A 23,020-nucleotide genomic window follows, 5' to 3' on the forward strand; every position below is an offset into this window, starting at 1 on the left:
GGTAGGATCAGAGATAACCCTTATAATGGGTGGTACATTTTGGTAGGATCAGAGATAACCCGTGTATCGGGTGGTTAATTTTGAGATGATCAGAAATAACCCTTAGTTATGATGGATGGTTAATTTTGGTAGGTTCAGAGATAACCTGTATAATGGGTGGTAAATTTTGGTATGATCAGAGATAACCTGTATAACGGGTGTTAATTTTGGTAGGATCAAAGATAACCTGTATAACGGGTGGTTAATTTTGGTAGGATCAGAGATAACCTGTATAACGGGTGTTAATTTTGGTAGGATCAAAGATAACCTGTATAACGGGTGGTTAATTTTGGTAGGATCAGAGATAACGGTATAACGGGTGTTAATTTTTGGTAGGTACTTGACTCATAAAGAATCCAGCATGGTGTAGAGTATGCTTACATGGATTATCAGTCCCAAAGGGTTGTCGTAACGTTACAGTCGGAATCTATTTGGCGCGGTTTACATGTTGGTGTAAAAGTAAGTTACCTACTGTAGCCTGAAGTTGTACATTCTATGTATATTTAATGGGTTTTCGCTGTATTCCAAATAATGTTTCGGGAAACTTTCGACATGTTTGTTTTCATTCTTTTGTTATTTGCTACTGAGGAGACCTAAATGGACGAGATGTGGTGCAGTTATCTTTAACTTGTTCGGCTTTCTGTATCAAACACAAATTGAAATAGGTGTTCCTTACTCCGAATTTCTAGTATTTCTAATAAGGGTTTTCCAATATTTTTTGTATTTGAGGATAAAACATACTATATAAAACAAAAGAAACTGATAGGGTTACCAGCACTGAAATGCTGACTATGCTTTATTTCTTTTTTTTTTACAGGAGGTTACCTTCCAGGCTATATTGATGACAGATTTTATAAATACCAACGTGTTACTAAAATACCAGGAAATGCATTGGAATATCTTAACAGGAAGCATGACTTTCTATCCGGCTACCATTGGTCTTTCCAGGAACATGGCATCGTATATGTACCCGTTCTCATTCCTTAGCATCTCAACCGACGCCAATAAAGACAAACTTGTGTTCATACAGACACCTGATTTAGTCGATCCAACGTCATCGGCACTTGGGAACCTCAACGACAATTTCTTTTATAAAATTGGGAGCAAGAAAGGACAGTTTGTCCTGAAACTCAGCGACAACAGTGGATCAACTCTTCAGAAAAGTCTGAAGTGCCACAATTGGCTTCAGACTGACTTGGCCGACATGACACACCCGCTGAATGACACCTCCGACGCGTCAACGTGTCCGTCATCTGTCTCAATGTTCCCACCGTCAACCTACTCGTTACTCGTAAATAGTAGGATCCCAAGTGGAGTGGACTGTTACGTCAATATAGCGGCTTCAGATGCATCCTCGTCGAGTCCCCAGAGTAAGAGATGTTGTTACCAAAGTAACGGAATAATTACCAATATTCAAAGTGCCAATTGTGTGAACACTTATCAAAGACATCTGGCCTCGGCCCAAGCTCTTGACGACGCCGCTTGCGATTACTGTTGTGCATCCGACATCATGTCATATACCACGCGAGAAATGTGTAACGAATTTGTGACTAGACGACCCATTGGTACTTCAGCTAGCTATGCAAATGGAGCAAACGGTAGGTACTTCGCAGCACTAACTTACTATAAAGTTGAAGATGTTTGGTATGACCCTGGCCAGAATCCTGGAGTATTACCTCACTCTAAAATTTAACATGTTTGGTATGCCTCTGCAAGAATATCCCAAGCTGTATAGGAATGAGTATCTGCTATAGACCAAATGATACCAAGCTTATTTGAGCAATAACAAACTAATGGGTTCGGTTTTAGTGAATTGTTCTTATGTCGACTTAAAATACTGTGCTATACTTTTGTATATTTAAAATAAAATACAACAGCCTTTTAAAATGAAAATGATAAAAATATATTTTTAACTTAGGAATCAACATTTTTAATCAGATTATTAAGTAACATGCTTTAGAATACATGGCAACCAATATTAGCTAACGTAAAGAGCTGGTAGTTATTGACCACCTAATGATCAATAGCTTTCACGTGAAATTGTCCATATTTTAGAAGACATGCTTTCGTAGTGATAAAATACATTTTATAATGTGCTTAATTTCACATTTTTTCTTTTAGATCTACCTGGATGTTGAATTTAAAAATGTCAAACTAAGTTGATAGATATATCATTAAATATTTTCATTGTATTCGTGTCTTTCCTTAGCTGCCTGTCGCGGTGACCCTCATTTTTCGTCTTTGGATGGTGTGCCTTTCACGTTCAATGGCAGAGGTGACTTCATTATGCTCAATTCCACAACGTTTAGATTCCTAGCACGGTTGGACGCTTACGTTAAGGATGGGATTGAACAAGTCGCCACCATTTTGAGAGCACTCATTGCTAAGCAAGTAACTCCAGCTAGTGATACTGTGGAGTTTCGTCTGAACGACACCACGGCTGCCTTGGGTAAGTATATACGTTCACATGTACGATACACAACAAACGCACAACACACTCGGTCAAGGAACTATAGCCGAAAAATAGAACCCAGCTTTTAAGATACAAATGATCGTTAAGAAAAACTGACTAAAACACGTAAAGAAACGCCAAAGCATTGAACCAAAACGTTCAGACACGTGACTGCTGTAGGCATTTAATAGGTAAAGTGACACGTGATCTCCAAATCAAGTTTTAATTGAGATATAGGCCGATGGTAACTATGGAGACAAGTGGTCTACAAAGAAAAGTCTTACTGTTAGGGTGATTCGATGGTAGCTAGACTAGTTTGATATACCTTTACACCTGATTTTATTCTCCTTGAATATATTGTCAGGGTCTTCATGTTCATATTTTGCCCTAGTTTTATCGATTTTGATTTCGTATTATGGTTTTGTTGGCACTTCGGTATTCTCTTGTGTTTTAGACAGCTGTGGTAGCTTTAGAGAGGTTGTCTCTTGGACAAGTCCAATTGCAAATAAAGATCAATACTAGTTATGGAGATAACCGGCTTTTTAGCAAAGTTAAATGTACAAATATTTTTTTTAATCGAAAGAACAAAAGTTTAAAGCCTGTTTTTTCAGCCCTCTGTCTTGTAACGTTTGCAATGACAAAACACATTTTAATCTTAGCATGACAACACGTTAAGTTCTTTTCTTTATTACCTCATAGAACAAGATTCATCGGCATTCATAAAGCTTTTGATTTGTTTTTACAGAAATCAGTCGCAATGGTGTGCTAACGGAAGTGACGTCTACGAGCTTCTGGACGGAAGTAACTATTACCATGCCAACAACCTTGGATTCCGCAAACAACACTGTAACGACGTACTACATGGCCTTTAGTTCTGGTGCGGTGATTGGAGCGAGTGTCAGTAATGGACTGATACAGCTCTCTGTTAATGGCCCCTCGACAATGAAGGGCACTTTCGAAGGTCAGTTCGAATCATTTAGAAATATACTATATCGTTCTCTGCTACAACCACAAGCGGCGTAGTAAATATTGTTTCTCGGTGTATACTTTTAGCCAACATGTGTTGTCCAATTTCACATCTGAGATTTAACCCTCCCATTTTTGACGCTTTCTTTAATTTTGCGCGGCAGGGTGGGGGGGGGGGGGGGGGGGGGGGGGTGCTTCTTAGTTGCTATTAGAAACCACATCTCATGTTCTAATGACCCTGTTTTTTGGTTTTTGTCTAATTAAGACAGCGCAGTTTACACTTTATCTGATTATAAACACATATTGTCATTGGCTTTTTTCCCGAAATGAATTGTCTTTATATTTGTACAGACTTATCATTGTATTCTCAATGCCACACTCTCGATCAGTATCAGAAAAGTTTTGTCCCAATGGAAGAGGTTGTTATATTCGATCCAGAAATGTTTATTACATTTTTAATTGTATAACCATACTTATCCGAAAAATCTGGAGTACCTTTAGGATACTCTCCTGAGTCAGTGGCGGATCCAGAGGGGTTTTTTGGGCTTCAGGAAACCCCCCAACCCTGAGAATTTTCATGTATTTTCACCATTTTCCTTAAATTTTCCCCACATGGAACCCCCCCCAGGAAATTTGGAACCCCCGCCAGAAAAGTCTCTGGATCCGCCACTGTGAGTGCAGCATGGCAAAATATCATGTATAATTGCCATTATGTACATTGACCGTATTCAGCTTTCTATTTTGTGTTGACATACTATAACGATGACCATGGTTACCACACTTCTGAGAGAGAAAATTACAACCTTAATCTGAATTAGCCACACAAACACTAAACCAAAGGACCGAATCATAGTTGCATCATGGTTTAATTATGTCGATTAATAACGTTTAAGGCTCATTCCCAAACAATGTGAAATTGAGATATAATGGTACTCGTTGTAAAGACAACAATGTATGATCTTAGAGATCAAAACAGACGTAAATTGCCCTACAAAAGCGTTTAAAAAAACAATGATAAATTACAGACATTAACGACAATTGTATTGCTTTGATCGTTTTAAAATAACGAGAACATTTTATCTTAAACTGTGTATTGATGTAGTTTGTCCTATTAACTAGTGATATATCCTGTAGCTATCTACATGTGTGATTGGTTCGCTGCATGTAAACATCATTGTTTGATCTTGCATGTTTCAGGTGTGTTGGGCAATTTCAATGACAACCAAGAAGACGATTTCGCAGACCCGGCCGGAAACGTTTTATCTGGAGGCTCATCCGCTACCGAGGAGCAGATCTACGATACCTTGATTCATTGTAAGTTCTGTTGTTAAATGTGCTTTTATTTTTAAACTTTTTTATATATACAGTTTAAAACATGAAAACAACCTTAAAATTCTCAATAAATGTTTTACTTAGACACAAAGAGAGAATTTGTACTACCAAACACCTTCTGCTTGCATGCAAATTACATGGACGCTCCATCACCATGTTGTTTTCGTGAGTGTGGCATTCTATTTTGGTCACTTTCAACCGTGGACGTTAATCACGTGATAACCTGGTAGACTAAAATAAAAAATGTGTTGTTGAATAATAGGTATTTTCAAGACACATCATGTTTGAAATAAATATAGAACGCCTCAGAACATCAACCTTTCGCGCTGTATTTAGATTTGTGGTTTCTGAGGCTACAACGGAAGCGCAAATATTAGTACACACGAGGTGTATATATGTTTACCGAGTTCACACATAGCAGTGGGCAAAGAAATTTAAATCAGAAATGCAATAAAAGGGAGAACCCTCGAATCTGTCAAACTGTACCATATGTCTATCTTTGGTGTCCTCTTTACACAGGGTCTACTGCGAACGTAAACTGGACGCTGTTCACCGACGCCAACGGAAATCCTGAGTTCATTACCGTCAACTCTTCCATACGCCCTATGTTCTTTGTATCAAACCTGACCGTCATGTTTCCTAATGATACTGAACGAAGTCTCGCGATCAGCACGTGCTATGGTCTAGGGCCAGAGGACCCCGATCCAACTCAGCGTAAAGAATGCTACTTTGACTTCAAAGTAACAGGAGATTCAAGTCTAGCACAGGCTACTTCTGCAGCTAAAGCCGAAACTGAAAGCAATCGAGCAAACCTTGGTTTGTATATTTCATAATTGTCTTGTTTTGCAGAGAGTTTGTTGCAATTTCATTTTCTTTATCAGTAAAACCTGGTAAACGATTAAATAATAAAAAAAAAGGTTGAACTTCATTTATTGGTTTTACAATCTGACTTATATTATTCAACCTATAGAATCAATAGAGTTCAGAGAGCAGTCAACGTAACCAGATGATACTGATAATACTGGGTACGAATCTGTTTGACCTCCACATATCATGTGGCTTTAATGAACCAATCAGTGTAAAACTGTACTAAAGATGTCTGCGTGTATGCACCCTAGATATTGTACATGATAACAGACCAATTAGGCGGTGTAGGTGGAACTGGTATGAACATAGAGCGTATTGATTAAGGGTAACGATTGTGGGTCAATGTACTTAGCTGAACTATCCTTGTATGTTTTACTAGTGGGTAATTTGAAGGGAAAGTATTTGGTCATTCTGTGATTTGTTTTGAGCACATATCATACAAAACCATGTACAGTCACGAAGCACCGGAAGTGGACAAAGTGTTTACATATCAAGCCCTTCGTCGCTTCGCGCCGCTTAGGGGTTTGGAAATAAAATGTATTATAAACCCAGAAACAAAGCAATTTACTTTCAAATATTCGAGGTTTAATATTTTTACTGCCAAAGTTTTGCTGTTCAGTAGAGATGTCTTGAATTGTAAACTTAATTAAACTTTTAATTTTGTTTAGAAAACTTCCCTCCAGTCGCATCCACGGAAAACGTCACACTGCACGTGACGATCAACACTAATTACTCCAGTTTGTACACCTTGATGGCTACGGACGCCAATAATGATTCTATAAGCTTCGCCATTGATCCTTTAAAGACCTCCAGTGGAGTCGCCATAGACAACGTGACCGGTGTCATCTCCTGGTATAACATACCGGATACGAGTCTCAGCATCACCGTCATCATTTCGGATGGGAAGACGTCGTCGGTCTGGACCCCGACTATATATCTGTGCAAATGCGTTGGGGTTTGTACTTTTTATGTTGCTGAATGATAACCCTCGTACATAAATGAAAAAGGAATAATAATTTAGTAAATATATCTTTGAAATATAAACATAAAGAATTGATTCAAATATGAATTCTATATATAAAAAAAAATTGAAAAAAACCACGAGGACAATAACATCAGATAACTCGTTAACATTTAGGATAGAAGATCAATAACCGTGATGATAAAAAATGAAGAATAATCAATACCGCAATATAAGAAACACATATAGAGAAAATGGGTAGGAAATTGCAGTGATAAGTCATGAAATGTGACAGAGAAGATAGGAAGACTTAAGGGTTATATTAAAGACAGCATTGGAGATTGCACCCGAAATCATATTTTGTTGCATAATAGATTGTTGCATTGACAAGTCAATATGTGTGTTTTGCAGACCGGCACGACTTGTGACTTTGCAAATAGCGGTTCTGGACTTTTTGAGATCGTCCCATGTATTTGTGGACCAGGACTAGAGGGGACTTTCTGTGAAACCGACATAGATGGATGCGCTGGCCAATACTGTTTCCATGGTGTCCTATGTACAGACATAGCGGCAGCTGAGGTAGCAGCCGCTGGAGCAGAGGCAACGTGTGCGGCATGCCCTTTCGGTTTGACAGGGGATGGCAGAACTTGTACAGGTACAGGACATGTTAATACGTGTACTGATGGCACGGTAGGTAGAGCAGAGACTGCTCTGTAAGATCCATAATGAAATGAAGTGCAATGCTATATAAGGCTATAAAACAACAATGGAGATATAGTTTTCGTGATAAATATAATTTCAAGGATTCTGATTCCGATTAAGTATTATACTTAATTGGCTCCTCAAACTCAAGATAGTATTTTTGTTTCCCTTTTCTTTATTGAATAGTTTTAATATTCTTCACTGCTGTGAAAATAACACTCTTTTTCATAAATTATGCCTGATACTTTACCGGTAAAAATTGTTATACTAAGGACGCGATGCATTTTTATCCTTTCAGAGAAATAAACTTTCGCGCTTTCGAGTATAAAATTATAAATTTTGAACCGTTGGAAGACTAGAGTTTTTCATTTTTATTTGAAAACTGATCGAGTGAATTTCTCAATCAAACATCCTACACATTAGATGCAATTTGACACTAGGAGATAGAACCTCTTTATCATCAAATATAATGCTGTACTATGTATCTATCGTCTTATATGTCACCTTTTCGCCACAATGTCTACAAATCAACGCATGGGATAAATACAACATGAGGTAGTTCTGTATTTTTTCTTTAGTAACAAAAAAAATACTCTTCAGTGACTTGTAACAATACGTTATTGAAGTAAACATATTTATCAAACAAACAGGAAGAAATGCATGGCTAGAAAGGTAACACAATTGTAATAATCCATAGTTTTAGTTATTGTGGAATTCGAATCATTTGATGCTCTTACAGATACAAAAATCCGAACGATGTTAAAAAATGGATTATGTTCCTCTTAGTCTTGATTTTAGCGCGAAAAAAAAAAGTTAAGTTGTTGAAGCCTATTTTCGCCCTTGTTTAGATAAAGGCGTAAGATACATTGTAGCTTTTTTCAGAAAAAAGATGTAATTTGTTACGTCGTTTTAAAATTTTACAGAAGTAAACGAGTGCTTGGTATATACGCCATGTGACCACAACTGTCAGGACCTGGTCGGTGGATATTCATGCTCTTGTAATGCTGGCTTCGACCTACAGGCCGACCTCAGATCCTGTGTGGGTAAGTCAAGAAAAATATATTATTATTATAAATATCATATTGTCAAAATAAAAGACATTCAAAGTAACAACGGCAAACAATAATAGAAACTCGAGTTGAACAAGAGTAAATCCGTCATATTCGACTTCGCCATCTATTCCATTTACAGTTTCATGTAACTTTAGCTATCACCGTTTAGTCTTACCTAAATAGAAATCTTTTCCTTTATTATACTGAATATAGTGTATTTTCGATGTTATTGTTAGGTTAATCTATACTGCTTAGGCGGTAAACATTAACCTGGGTAATATGATTAAATGGTCTGATTGGGTATTACAGATTCTGACGAGTGTCTCAAGGGTACGGATCTGTGTAATACGGCAAACACCCAGTGTAGAAACACCAATGGGACGTACGCCTGTGACTGCCTGTCTGGTTACGCCTACAAGTCCTTCCTAGAATGTCAGGGTAAGTCCATCACCACAAAAACGACATCCACAGCACAGCAACGACAACAAAACGACATCCACAGCACCACAACGACATCAAAACGACACACACAACACCAAAACGACATCCACAGCACCACAACGACATCAAACGACATCCACAACACCACAATGACATCAAAACGACATCGACAGCGCTCTGAATTCTATATGATATATTTCACATTGGGTATTTGTTTTAAATTGTTAGATTAACTTAAAGATAAAATTTCGCATGACTTAAGTTCCGTTTTAATGTGCAATGCGTAGTATATTCAATCATCAACCCATTGTGTGTTTATTAAAAGGATATGCAGTTGTCGATCTCTTTTCGCAAATGCTTTAGATTTAAATAATATATTTACTGCAGATTTAATAATATGTGTCGAATTGTTGTTTCCAATAGTTGATAAATATTTGAAGTTATTTTAAATTATATATATGATATACATTTACAGATATCAACGAGTGTATCACAGGGGCGTTTACCTGTCCGAACAACTCACGTTGTTCCAACACCGTCGGGGGGTACACCTGCGACTGTAACTTTGGTTACGAAAGGGATGAACAGTTGAACACGTGCATAGGTGAGTAATATAAGAGGGAAACTTTGTTTAACATATTAGAACGTAAGACAAGAACTGATATTGAATTGTATTAAAATTATAATCTAATCAATATGCCATGAAGAAGATGTACATATTCATTTTTATTATGATCAGCGAGACGATTAATTTTAATCCTACACGTTTTCATACAACAATACACGCGTTAATGTTAAGATATTGATGAATGAATTTGCGGATGAATTTCCCCTTAGATCACCACTTTTTACCATCGGTTTAGTAATGGATTTCTCGTTCTAAATTTACAAAATTATCAACGGCATCATGTATTGTAATATGGTATGATTTTTCAAAGCACTTATCACTGAAATATTTTACTTTATTTCTAGAAATTAACGAATGCCTTCAGAAAAATACCTGTGAGCAGAAGTGTGTGGATGGTGTTGGTATATACACATGTGAATGTTTGCCAGGCTTTGTTCTGGACGCAGATGCGCGCACCTGTAATGGTAAGTCATTTTTCAGGAATAATAACATTTTACCTTTGCCAAATTTGTGATTATTATGTATATGCTTCAAGTTATTTAAGAGTTAAAAATTGTCAAAATCATTCTGTTGCTTCCGTGCTTGCGTCCAACCATGCGGACGTCATCAAGGCGGTATGTCGTGTTTGATGCATTTGGTGTTCATATATAAACCGTATCGATCTACATTCGACATCCAAACAAAGATTATATCAATATACATTAAATGATCATATACATGTATCTACACAATCAGCTGACAGTATAAAGTCTTGTTTTAGCTAACGGAACCTGTACTGCCGGCGAGATCCAGGCTTGTGATGGTGGCAGCAGTCAGTCCAAGTGTTCCCCGGATCCAGTCAATGGCGGTACCACATGTGCCTGTCCTAGTGGATTCGCGCTGAATAGCTCGAACTTTTGCGAAGGTAATTATAGAAATATCACCATGAGGTATGTTAATAAAGGACAAACCGCAAAAGTTTAAGGGAAATGTTTGTAATCTCTGTCAGTATTACGAATCATTTTCAATAAAAAGAAATGCAGTGGGTTTTTTTTTAAATATCCGACATATCATATATGCATGTTTAATAACATATTAATTACAGCGACATTCTCGTGTGATTTAACAAACATTATGTTAATTTCTATAGATATCAACGAATGCCTGTCTAGCTCAGGGGTGTGTGATGCCGTGTCGAGCACGTGTAACAACACAGAGGGTGGTTATGTGTGTGACTGTAAAACTGGCTTCTCGCCAGTCTCAGACACGTGCACAGGTAAGCAGCTCGGTTAAATAGCTATACGAATGATGGACAAGCCGGTTTACAAAACAAATCTTGTTTAACTTTTAAGCACTGATACGTGTTTCGCAAGACTAATACGTGTTTCGCAAGAACGACAATAATGGCAATACACCTTAGAGAAAAGTTTATTTAAGATGTGTGAAATTAATTTGAACATTTTAACTCGTAAAAGATTTTAATGATAACAACATTGCATTAGCTACTGGAAACATGACGTAATAGATATGTTGATAGAAATGGAAGGGAACTGTCAACCCATCTCATTATGCTTACCAATGCAGTAATTTTAATGTATTTTATATAAACGTTTGTTTTTATTAAAGTGTCGCTCTCATCAAGAATTAGTAGATTGCCATATCTCTTCGTGGTTTAAAATTGTTGATGAACAATGGTGCTCAAATTACTCAGTCAGCTGTTAAAGTCTGTTTTCCATATACGTTTCTCGAAATTTCCTGTTTAGAAAGAAAATATTTCAACCCAACAGCTCTCAGCATAATATGCGTATAATTTGCAATCGCCATAGATATGAATATCTTGTAAAACGTTCAGTAATATGTGTTTTGCATTACCTCCTCAGACATAAACGAGTGTACGGGTGGAACACATACCTGTAATGCCCCCGGTTACTGCATCAACATCGCAGGATCATTCGGGTGTAAATGTCCAGATGGCATGTTCTTATTAGCGGACGGAAGGACCTGTCAGAGTAAGTATTTATATATAAATATTTCTGGTTACATATTGAAGAAATGTAAAAAGGGAAATGTATAAGACATTCAAATTGGGCTCTTAACAGATATTTGGCGAGATTTGTGACAAACAGAACGAGGAACGTTATATGGAGTGTTTGCTGTATGAATGTCGGTTAAATTATGTTATCGTGTTTGAGCAACATAAGAGTGTATCAAATACATCGGGAGGCAAACAGTTCTTATAGGAGAACTTTTAATACGTATATAGTATATACCATATTGATTCAGAATGTCAAGCGGCATCAAGGTTGAGGTAAGAAAGTGTGATATAACGGATCGTACGTTGGATTTGATTTCCTATGCTAACGAAGGTGTTGTTTATTAAATGAAATTTCTGTATGTTACAGATATTGACGAATGTACGCTTGGTACAGACAATTGTGACTCAGAGAAAGGTGTATGTACGGACCAGACACCCGGATACTCCTGTACATGTGCGTCTGGATACACGGGCGACGGATTTACCTGTGTCGGTACGTTTGTTGGGGTGTATGGTTCAACACGTGCATTACTATTTCCTGTACGTGTTTTGTTTATGTGTGTGTTATGCAGGTGCGTTACCTGTGCAGGGTTTACCTGTGTTGGTGAGTTTGTTTGTCTCAGTGTCGGATTTACCTGCTCCAGTCCTTTTGTTTATAAATGGATTTGTGCATGCGTTACCCGTGCCATTTGTCGACAGAGCCTAACAATCAATTCACCAATTACCTAAAGAGCAAAAAGACAGCTTAAATTTACAAACAAAATAATCTTGTAACTTTATTTCTCTAAAGATATTTACTTTATAATATTGTAATACACAATGTTCTTTTCAAATGCACGTTAAATAATATATCGCTTACCTATACTTAGGAAAATGCTGTTTTGTGTTTGATCAGATTATAACGAATGCGCCCAGTCAAACAAAGGAGGCTGCTCTCAGCGCTGTATGAACAGTATCGGAGCCCATTCATGTAGCTGTTTCGATGGATACACGTTGGCAAATGATGGAACGACATGTGAAGGTATAGAAGCTTTATTTCTAACCGTAAAATCTATAGAACGACATGTGTAGTTGTTGAAGCTTTATTTTTAACCGTAAAATCTATAGAACGACATGTGAAGGTATTTCAGTTTTGCTTGTAGCCATTAAAACTATGCAATGTTACATTTAATAGCGTGTATATATGTTTTGTATGTTGCCTATTGGCTGTTATTTGAAGAGTATTCTGCTTTTAAGTATCTTAACACTTATACATAAATGAGTGACAAACCACTTTAACACGACTTATATATATTGTAGACATCAACGAGTGTCAGGCTGCTGGTGGACATGACTGCTTCAGCGTAGATTACTGCACAAATAATAACGGTAGTTTCGCTTGTAGCTGTCCGACTAACTTCACTCTAAAAGGCGATGGCAGAACCTGTGAACGTAAGTATATACGACATTTACGGTAATGGTAGAATGTGTGAATCTTAGTATCTGTCTGTTGAATAAAACTTCATGGCAAAAGTTGTAAAGGTTAGTAAACAAGAGACATTTAAGTTGATTACAGAACCTTTGACAAAAAGGGCCGATATCCAAATCATTTTCGCATTATAGAAGTGTAGCGAAAAATAATTGGCATTTAGGTTGATTACAGAACCTGTAACTGATATGACCTATATCCATATTTTACGAATGTTTGAACTGTAGAAAATGTGGAGCAATATAAAGAAAAAGACACCTTATGCTATTTTCGACAATGGACGCATTTTAAATCCCATTTGACAGACGCATGTACTTAAATAAGCAGTGTCGTGATGTACATTATTAAATCCTTTTCTGTTATCCGTACTTGTTTGAGATCCTCTATTTACTTTGAAAACTTCTATATATTGTCAATGAAACATTAGATCAAGCGGTATGTTTAAGTCCTTGTCGTAAAACCTTTGAATTCTATAATTTCCAATACAGCTCTGTACCAGTGCAGTGATAACCACGGGTGTAGTTACCGCTGCGGTATGATTAACAGTGTAGAGACGTGTCTTTGTGAGGCCGGGTATCAGCTGGACGCCGCAACCAACAAGATATGTGAAGGTATGCTATACTACAGTCGTAAGTCGGAAAAGAATCAAAGTAACTGGACATACTCTCTGCCATGCCCGCTGTGCCGATCAGGAAAATGTCTTTCCGAAATATTTACACAAGTAGTATATCTGATAACTTACAATAACCCACATGATTAGTTTTGCTTCTAATAAACCTATCATTTGATATTGATAAATTTTGTTTTTCCCTGTTTAAAATATTGAAACCGCCATGATATCACTGCAAAATAATCAATGTTTGTGGTATGATATGAATTCACGTTCTGGGCCAGCCATGACTCTGCTGTGTTATCTTTTGATGTCGTTTATGAAACGGTCGATTTATATTAAGTAAAATAGATTTGTTTTTAGGTAAAAAGTAAAATAAGTTTAGAAATTAATTTTAAAGATTGCTTTCTTATCTTTTCAAAGTTATGCGGGAATTATCCTAAAATCTATGGGCGGACTTTTTCTATCATACAGTGTTATACAAAGATGCACAGCAATCTTTACGTAATGTATCAGAGAATGGGAACCTTGCCGTTGTTAATGTGCTTTTTACTCCCTAGCAACTATTAGTGCAATCAGGTAATTTTGTATTTAGGACAATCAAGATAACAAAAATTATAACATTCAACACGATATAGATTTCATATGTATAAAACATTTACATCTCGAAAATCATTCAAATTATTATTGTAGATATCAACGAATGTTCCAACTCGTCCCTGCACAGCTGTGAGTTAAGTAACAACGTCAGGTGTAATAATCTTAATGGATCTTTCGAGTGTATATGTGTCAACTCATCATACAGCCAAGTGGAAAGAGGAAGATGTGAAGGTAGGTTCAACAACAGTCATATATAATACAATATTCACGGGTATAAAACAAATTACAGGTATCACAACATTAAAGGTGCAACAACAGTCATATATAATACAATAGTCACAGGTATAAAACAAATTACAGGTATCACAACATTATAGGTGCCATAACAGTCATATATAATACAATAGTCACAGGTATAAAACAAATTACAGGTATCACAACATTATAGGTGCAACAACAGTCATATATAATACAATAGTCACGGGTATTAAACAAATTACAGGTATCACAACATTACAGGTGCAACAACAGCCATATGTAATACAAAAGTCACAGGTATTAAAACAATTACAGGTATCATAACAAGCACAGAATTCACAACAAGCATAGGCATAACAAGAAGGGTATCACCATAATAATAAGTTTGATAATCGTTGTGAGTCTTTAAACTAGTGTTTTTGGTGATGAAGACTACACTCCGCTAATGGAAACTAAAGCTTTGCAAAACATCGTTTTGGAAAGAAAACATCTTTTTAATGGTGTTAAACATTTTTTATACTTCAGATGTTGATGAGTGTTTGGCCCAGACGTTCACATGTGGCGCCAACAGTAAATGTGTGAATGCGGAACCAGAATACGCCTGCACATGCCTAGTCGGATATGCAGATATCGGAGGCACATGTCAAGGTAAGGGATGAGAAAATATGGATAGTGATAAATTGGTTTTCCGTTTCCTTAGTAAATATTACAGAGAGTATCCATGTAAAATGTTCCATCTCTGTGATTTAAACTGAGTGCATGTAGAAGCTTTTTAATTAGGATTAGGCCTATAGTTACTCTGTTATATATATATATCTTTATTATCTTATTCGTGTGTAATATAAAGAGCCTTACGTGTATCTACTATCCCACATAATTTTATTTTGAACTAGAGCTCTTCTTGAAGTTGCATTTCACTTACATTATATAAATCCATAGTATTTAAAAGGCTTAAGTTTTGACGGAATATTTTCGCAAAGGCTGTACGTTTTGGAAATTTTAAGACATAAATGTTTCCACATAATCTTGCTTCTTATTCGATTCGAACAGCTATGGCGACAGGTTCACTTCCGGTTAGATGTAATATGTGTTAGGCAGCACACCATTTACGTCCCAACTCTATATGTTCGAGAAACTATATTATTTTAGTTGAAATATTGATCAATAACATTATGTTTCTATTAACTGTAGACCTGGACGAGTGTCAGCTAGGAACAGACAACTGTAACGGTACCACAGGTGACTGTACTAACATACCCGGAGGATTCACGTGCGCCTGTAAAACCGGCTACTCAGGCAATGGTATCATTTGTTCAGGTGAGATGAATATAACAAATCAATTCTTTTCCTTGAATAACATTTGCTATCTTATTAAGGATTATGTGATCTTTTAAGGTTGTTCCGACAATATTTTGCTATAGGAAATAATTATATATTTTTTCCTGTATCGAAGTAGTTCTGAACGTCATACGATGAGATGTAGAGTCAGCATGCCTTCCAAATCGTCTAAACACACATGAATGTTACCTGTAGATAAGCACACCTGAATGTTACCTGTAGAGATTGTTGTTTTTACTTACAGATATTAACGAGTGTCTGTTGGGTACCGACAGCTGTGATCCCCGTAGTAGTCGTGGCTCCTGTACTAACACAGTCGGGTCCTATAACTGTAACTGTACCAGCGGATACCTGCTGGCTTCAAATGGTTACACCTGTATCGGTAAGATGGTGTCTTCATTAAACAATTTCATTAACTTTGAAATAAACATTAAAATTATGCATTTGCATATTTCCATCAATATGATTAAACGAAGCCCTTTAAAGGTTCGTAGGCTACAAAATAACTGATTAACAAGGTTTGTTAACAACAAGTTATTCTATATCATAACCCATAAATACTACTTGTGAAATATATAAGAAGACCCCCTATTGAAAAGACGTTTCGCGTTTAGGATGACCGATGTTTGTCTTTGGTTGAGGAAGATATGAAAATATTTCCATATGTTGGGAAGTTCACCTGTCTCCATGTATATAGCACGTCTGGTGTATTTCGTTTGTTGTTTTTAAGTATCATTCTTTAAGAATGATTTGAGTATCCATCCATTTAGCTGTCAATTTCATGTGAATTTGTCTCGGAATTATATGTGTCAAGTGTTTGTTGTTCTTTGTACTTACAGACGTGGACGAATGTACTCTGAACACGGATAATTGTGACTTTAAATGTAATAACATAGATGGGGGTTACTACTGTACGTGTGACACCGGATACCGACTTGCTTTGGATCAGTCTTCGTGCATTGGTAAGTAATAAGGCTAGTTACTACACATGTACATATACATAGCCGAGACAGAGTCCCTTCCTATTCAGTATTTAGATGGAGCCAACCCTCTATTTGGCACCGTCAATAAGAAGAAAAATGCAGATATGTTGATTAATAAGAAGGTTAGATATATACATGCTTAATTGTATAATACATGGTCCTCAATTAGAATGTGTACTGTAATCGGTTATGGGATAGACGGTACTCGGTAATGATATATTTTGTACTCAGAAATAAAATATGCGGTTCTCGATACTGAGAATCCATGGCTGATTGATTTTATATTTAGCAAAACTCCAACAAAGAGATAGTTGATTTGCTACTAAATACGTTGTAGTTGAGAAAGCCTGCACCAACACTACATTTGCCGGAACCTGTGGCTATCAGTGTGCCAAAATAAACGGCACGGACACCTGTACTTGTGCAATCGGATATGAACTGACATCAGATGGCAAGACATGTACAGGTATTGTTTTAATATCTATGTATATTTTAAAAAGGCACAAATGTTTAATTAAACGACAGTTGAAGGTTTAATACCGATCACATGTTTATTAGTTCCCTCGCGTACTACCTGGGGAAACAATAGGTTGCACTTCGACTTCCGTTAGAGCGTCAATTTTTCCGTTGCATATCTCAATAGGCTATAACACGAGCAGACACTATTGACTATTGGAATATAATTTATAGCATATGCAGTTTGAGTAATAATTTAGGCAAGTAAACGATAATATATTACATATGCAATGGCGTGACATTTTCAGTATATGGTAAAAACGATATCATGTGTCATTTCAGACGTTGATGAGTGTGCGACGTTGTCCCCGTGTGACAGTAACAATGGCGCATGTAACAACACACAGGGGTCCTACACGTGCAACTGTATCAACCAATACACGCTGGGACCAGGAAACACGTGCACAGGTACGATACCATCTCGGTAAAACAATTGAAGATTTTGTTAACATTGTACTTATTTGTATTGGGTTCACCTCAATAAATATAATTAGATATACGAAGAAAGGACTGACCATTTTGGCAATTATGTTTGTAAATCAATTTTATGATTCTAAGTTCAGGTCAATGTTTATCCCTTGATCCAATCATACGCCTTTTGTAACAATGAAATGTTGAAATAATATGAAAGTTGTTTTTTTGCAATATGATAAAATATTAGTATATTAAATGTAATTATACAAAGGAAAGAAATCCATAATCCTTCCAATGATTGATGCTTTGCTTTGTTTAGATCGCGACGGAATGTGGACAGAATGGGGTAATTGGTCAACATGTTCTGTGGACTGTGGACCAGGAACTCAGACAAAAACTCGTAACTGTACAAATCCGACACGTGAAGGATTTGGTGCGGACTGCGCAGCACCCGGAAGTGAGACAATGTCATGTGACACACCCTGTTACCGTACGTATATATATAAAAAATGCCTTTCATTTTTATATTTTTTTTATTATTCATCGTAGAAAATTTTCATTTGGTAAATTGATTTTTTTTTTTTACACATGAAAATTGCATGCGTCTTGTTTTCTCGCTCCTATAAAGAATCGATAAAAAATCCTGATAAGAAACAAAAGATAGGAATAATAGGAAGTGAAGTGAAAATCCAAGTGATATATAGTGACGATATTAACTAAGTATCTATATTTTGTGTTTCTAATCAAATTTCCGGTATTAATTGACATATTTTCGTATTTCTATAGCAAATGCAGTGGAACAGACCAATGGTGTAGTGGTGAACTTCAATGGTGTAACTGTCGCTCAGGTAGGTTATATAACGCCTGTACTCCCAATGTGTTAACTAAACCAAACCATCGCCCTAGAATAGCCAAACATTGAATGAATGAGGCACCCTCATAAGCAACCAAACATATTAGTTGTATTCGGAGTGCCACAACGCTGTGTCAATTAAATATTGGTTATCATATATAAACAAATATTAATTTATATTGTTTCAGGTAAACGTAGAACAGACAAATTGTACACAAAACACTCGCTATACCTTGGTCACGCGACACGTGCACAACATGTGCGTTGCTATTTCCTATACGATAATTACCTGACATAACCTAATATCCTAAAACATCACGAGTTGTGACCAAACGAGAAACTCCCTCCCGGTCCTGGGTCGAAATAATAGCACTTGACCGACTTGACCAAGCATACATCTTCTTTTACCCATCATGGCTGATACAATCTGTAGAAGTAGCCTTTTTTAAGTACACGGGTAAGCTATATCGTTGTCAAAGAGACATTTCATTAAAACGTTACTCTTCTTCTTATTTCAGTTAGGCGCCATTACGTCTTCTTTCAAGCAGACAATAGCCGATACCCTGGGTACATTCTGCAACTACAACACGTCAAATGTCCAGCTGTGCTGCAATACTACAAAGAACTACACGTAAGTGTACATATCTCTAAATGATAATTGAACTATCGATGAAATTTTACTGCAGCCTTACACATTTGTAACTGCTTTCTTACAGTTTTTCAGTATTGTTAACATTTAGTTTCTCCTTACACAGCCGTTGATAACAATTTACGGCTATATTGTATTTTCAATATGATTCATCAGTTTGGAAATATGTTATATAAAATATTTACTTTATACACAAACAATGTACGTATCACACGTTCAATAGTACATTGTTTTGTGTATAAAGTAAAATTACATTACAGCTACATTGTATTTTGCAAACTTGTTTTACACTGAATTGCTACATTACAACATTGATGTAAACCTTCCCTGCTACATTGCACAGTTGAATTACTGCTACCTTAGACAGTTGCATATTTGTTATTAACATTTTACTGCTACCTTCAATAGTTCTTTGAGTATTAACATACATGAGGTGCAGGAAACACATCAGATTTGTTTTTCGACGCTGCTATAATTTATTTCAATTTAACTCAACAGACCCAACCCCAGTAGTCCACTGACGTTCACCACTTCTTCGGACATAGCGTTCGGGGCCGGATACCCCCGTACTAGTTCTTCAGGTTCAGGAGTAGATGTCTTACTCGTAGTAAAGTACGTGATGTCCAGTCCTCTGTGTTCTGCTGCTGCTGCCGCTCCGTCTAGGAGGAAGCGGGCTGTGGGTGTGACCCTGACAGGGTTGGAGGAGGCGCTCACTCAGGAACTGCTGCAATCAATTATCAACAATCCAGTCCTGTAAGTTATATCAGAAGTTCAATGTAAAACGGAGAATTCGTATATTTACAATAGTATGTGTTAATTATCAGGAATGACTCGTCAAAGAAATCAAAATGATAATTGTATTACTTTGTTTACAGACAGCAGAATATTGCTACTGCCATAGAGACCCAAGTTAATGCTGTGCTTGGTCAGACGGTCAACGTCACTGTCGACAGTGTTCAGTTAGTCACAACAACCACAACAACAACTACAACTCAAACTGTAAGTTTGTCCTACAACTCCAACTGAAAGTTTTTTTCATTGTCCTACAACCCGCACTACCTATAACACTCCTGCAGTAAATCTCCTTCGTGTCTCTACTACCATTGATGAGATCAGGTTTAATGTATCTACAAGCCAACATTTAATGTTTGTCGCGTTCCTACAACTGCTGTTGTGTTTACCTTGTCCCTATAACTCCAAGTATGTGCTGTTTTACTTAAAACAGAATCCGCTACACCCTACTGCTTCGTTCATAATACTACAAATGAGGTGTTTGCAAAAGTTCAAACTGTAGGTTTTCGCTATGTTCCTTCATCTTTTCTGTCTCTACAACTCGTATTGTTCATATTTATATAAAATATTTTGCATTTCCATTTGTCGATGTATTCGACGTATTGTTACTATAGAATATAACTGAAATACGTTTAGGTTACCTCACTATAACCCAGTCGACAGGTACTTGCCGTAGGTCGTTAGTTTATTATCCGGGAACTCCCGCTTTCCTCCACCACCAAAACCTGGCACGTTCTTAAATGACCATAGCTGTTAATAGGATGTAAAACACAAACAAACCAAACGCAACCTCACTATAAGGCAAGTAATTCAGTTGCAAGATACAATTTCATTCTTGATGCAGTGTTCTTAAAGTTACTAAAACTGGCTTATGGAACATATCCTATATTGAATTTTGCGTTTCCCGTTTTCAGACTCCCACCAGTACTGGACGAGGCACTAAAGTCTGGGTGATAGTAGTGGCAACAATCGGGGCTATTGTTGGAGTCATCATAATTGTCGTCGTCATCGTCGTCCTCTTGAAATTGTAAGTAATGCGTTACGCATTATCAACTAAGACAGTAGGACTATATTTGAACAAAGTTAGTATGGTCTTAATTTATGTTTTTATTATTTTCTAAGTGTTTGTAAGAAAATAATTACTTGAATTACAAAGAACGAAGCATCTATTTCAAAAACTGTTGGGTCTATGCAGAAGGCCAAAGATAACAAAGGTTTAATGTGTCGTATTTCACCTTATTTCTAAAAGAAAATGTCTTGAAATGTTTTATCTTGTCACTTTAAGTCAACATATATTGTATCTTGAGTTAGTCGTTTGTCTGATGTGTCCATGTTCACATGTTCTTCGACGTCTTTGTAACCCATAACTACTTATATAATTGTTATTAACCCATGTTTAGTGGTACCGATTTCGTTGTTATTAATCCACATTTAATTGTGATATTTTATTGTTTTTATCATTGTTTTATATTAATACTCCAAACAGCAGATATTTAGATAAATATTCCATCGCGAAGTAAAAATAGTATAATGATAACATGGATTTATGAAAGATTTCTCTGTGTTTTAGGAGTAAGAAGAACAAGGTTCAACCCAATGACCAAGAACATCTCGAAAACCAGCAGCAACAGGGACGAATATCACAACAGCGGCAGCAACAACAACAACAGCAACAACAGCAGCAGCAACAACAGCAACAACAACAGCAACAACAACAACAGCAGCAGCAGCAGCAGCGCTTGTCCCAGCTGCAGCTCCATCAGCATCAGTAGTATGTCGGTGTTATGGGCGATGTGATATCTCTATGTGCTATCTGTGATCAAACCTTTTATAAATGTTGCATATATTGTATATAAACAGACTTTATACAATCGTGACGTGTTTCAAATATCAAAATATCAATTTCTAATATATAGTAGTATGGGATTTCACCATATACAGGTGAGTCGTATCTGGGTTTTGTTTATTCCAAATTGTCATTGAAAACTAATGATTTTGTAACCTGATTTTACATCACATTCCACTTATAATTGGACAGAACAAAGTCGGAGTCTTTGCATATTTCCAAGATTCTCGAGTACGAAAATCAAACAAAATGTTCAATGGAACAAAGCCTGACAAAAGAGGAAACAGACAGCACCGTCTTGAAAAGTTTGACGCATGTAAAAATTATGTTATATTCAACAGGTTATATTTTGAAGATCGAACGTCAAAAAGAATGGGTACATATGTGATGAAGGATCATCAGACAGTGTTTCTAAATGAAACATTGGGCTCCAATAGAGGAGAAGACCTCATTGATCAAAACACTTGATATAATTTGACCATATTCTTGTAAGCGAATACATCCTCTATTAGCGACACTGAAAGAGTTTACATAAGAGGTTAATCAAAATCAAAATGGATTACATTTTTAATTGACTGAGAAATTGTTCATCCTGGGTACATGATCATAGTGTTTGAAAAGAAACATCTTAGACCATGTGACTTATGTTTTATTATGCTAGAAATATGTAGTATATACGATGATATCATTTCATCAAAATTATATTTTTACGATATAAGCAACAAACATAACATTGTTATTGATCTTTGCATTAAAGTGTGATTGTTTATAAGTATATACCCGTCAAACTAGTTATTATGTATATAAGTAAAATATAACTATTTCTGATCTTGTTAAGAATTATTTTCCGTCCAAGTCCAAGAGTGTTTTCATTGTCTGATAGTAAACGGCAGACATTATTTCCGTCCATAGAAAGTTATGTTTTTGCCTTACAATGATGACATATCATTGTGTTATTCGTGTATATTATTTTTTCTGACAATATTTATAACTAGAAGGTCTGTTATATCTGACACACAGATGTGAGATTAATCCTTTCACATCTATGCAACTTAAGTAGACTCTCCCATGCATTGATCTTGATGAGTCCATTATGGTCTACAGTGGTGAAAGGGTTAAAACCATGATATCAATATTTTAAAAGGATGTTCTAGGTTGGCAAGAAATTTCAGAATATGTTATTGTAAAAGTTACATATAAAATGAGTAATTACAAAACGGATTGACACAGATCGATTTA

At 36.4% G+C, this 23,020-nt stretch overlaps 2 protein-coding genes across 2 annotated transcripts in view; both read left to right on the forward strand.

Moving 5' to 3' along the window:
• The window catches only part of LOC110454380 (mucin-like protein), a 41,717-nt gene extending 29,889 nt beyond the window's left edge, over positions 1-11,828 (forward strand). The window contains exons 13-28 of the mRNA XM_021503855.1: positions 857-1,637; positions 2,249-2,488; positions 3,237-3,452; positions 4,655-4,771; positions 5,309-5,605; positions 6,325-6,611; positions 7,029-7,272; positions 8,243-8,362; positions 8,681-8,809; positions 9,288-9,416; positions 9,785-9,904; positions 10,201-10,344; positions 10,570-10,695; positions 11,300-11,428; positions 11,703-11,727; positions 11,822-11,828. Coding sequence (XP_021359530.1) covers positions 857-1,637; positions 2,249-2,488; positions 3,237-3,452; positions 4,655-4,771; positions 5,309-5,605; positions 6,325-6,611; positions 7,029-7,272; positions 8,243-8,362; positions 8,681-8,809; positions 9,288-9,416; positions 9,785-9,904; positions 10,201-10,344; positions 10,570-10,695; positions 11,300-11,428; positions 11,703-11,727; positions 11,822-11,828 — 3,111 coding nt within the window. The remainder of the gene's footprint in view (positions 1-856; positions 1,638-2,248; positions 2,489-3,236; positions 3,453-4,654; positions 4,772-5,308; positions 5,606-6,324; positions 6,612-7,028; positions 7,273-8,242; positions 8,363-8,680; positions 8,810-9,287; positions 9,417-9,784; positions 9,905-10,200; positions 10,345-10,569; positions 10,696-11,299; positions 11,429-11,702; positions 11,728-11,821) is intronic.
• Positions 11,829-11,834: 6 nt separating this feature from the next.
• LOC110454388 (latent-transforming growth factor beta-binding protein 2-like) lies at positions 11,835-22,466 on the forward strand. The gene is made up of 18 exons (XM_021503867.1): positions 11,835-11,947; positions 12,350-12,475; positions 12,754-12,885; positions 13,411-13,533; positions 14,226-14,363; positions 14,916-15,038; positions 15,582-15,707; positions 15,973-16,110; positions 16,568-16,690; positions 17,049-17,177; positions 17,510-17,635; positions 17,961-18,131; positions 18,428-18,489; positions 19,013-19,125; positions 19,642-19,896; positions 20,019-20,142; positions 20,850-20,962; positions 21,506-22,466. The coding sequence occupies exons 2-18, from the start codon at positions 12,400-12,402 to the stop codon at positions 21,705-21,707; spliced, it is 2,274 nt and encodes a 757-aa protein (XP_021359542.1). The 5' UTR covers positions 11,835-11,947; positions 12,350-12,399; the 3' UTR covers positions 21,708-22,466.
• Positions 22,467-23,020: the final 554 nt, after the last annotated feature.

Source organism: Mizuhopecten yessoensis, unplaced genomic scaffold (assembly GCF_002113885.1).
Source record: "Mizuhopecten yessoensis strain PY_sf001 unplaced genomic scaffold, ASM211388v2 scaffold917, whole genome shotgun sequence".
Lineage (NCBI taxonomy): Eukaryota > Metazoa > Mollusca > Bivalvia > Pectinida > Pectinidae > Mizuhopecten > Mizuhopecten yessoensis.

What these genes read in the sequence shown, in the direction of transcription:
- LOC110454388 (XM_021503867.1), top strand. Translation starts at nt 12,400, where the DNA reads ATGAACAGTATCGGAGCCCATTCATGTAGCTGTTTCGATGGATACACG. An exon ending in AACCAACAAGATATGTGAAG is followed by an intron (nt 13,534 to 14,225) that starts GTATGCTATACT and finishes TTATTATTGTAG; the next exon opens with ATATCAACGAATGTTCCAAC. An exon ending in ATGTGACACACCCTGTTACC is followed by an intron (nt 18,132 to 18,427) that starts GTACGTATATAT and finishes GTATTTCTATAG; the next exon opens with CAAATGCAGTGGAACAGACC.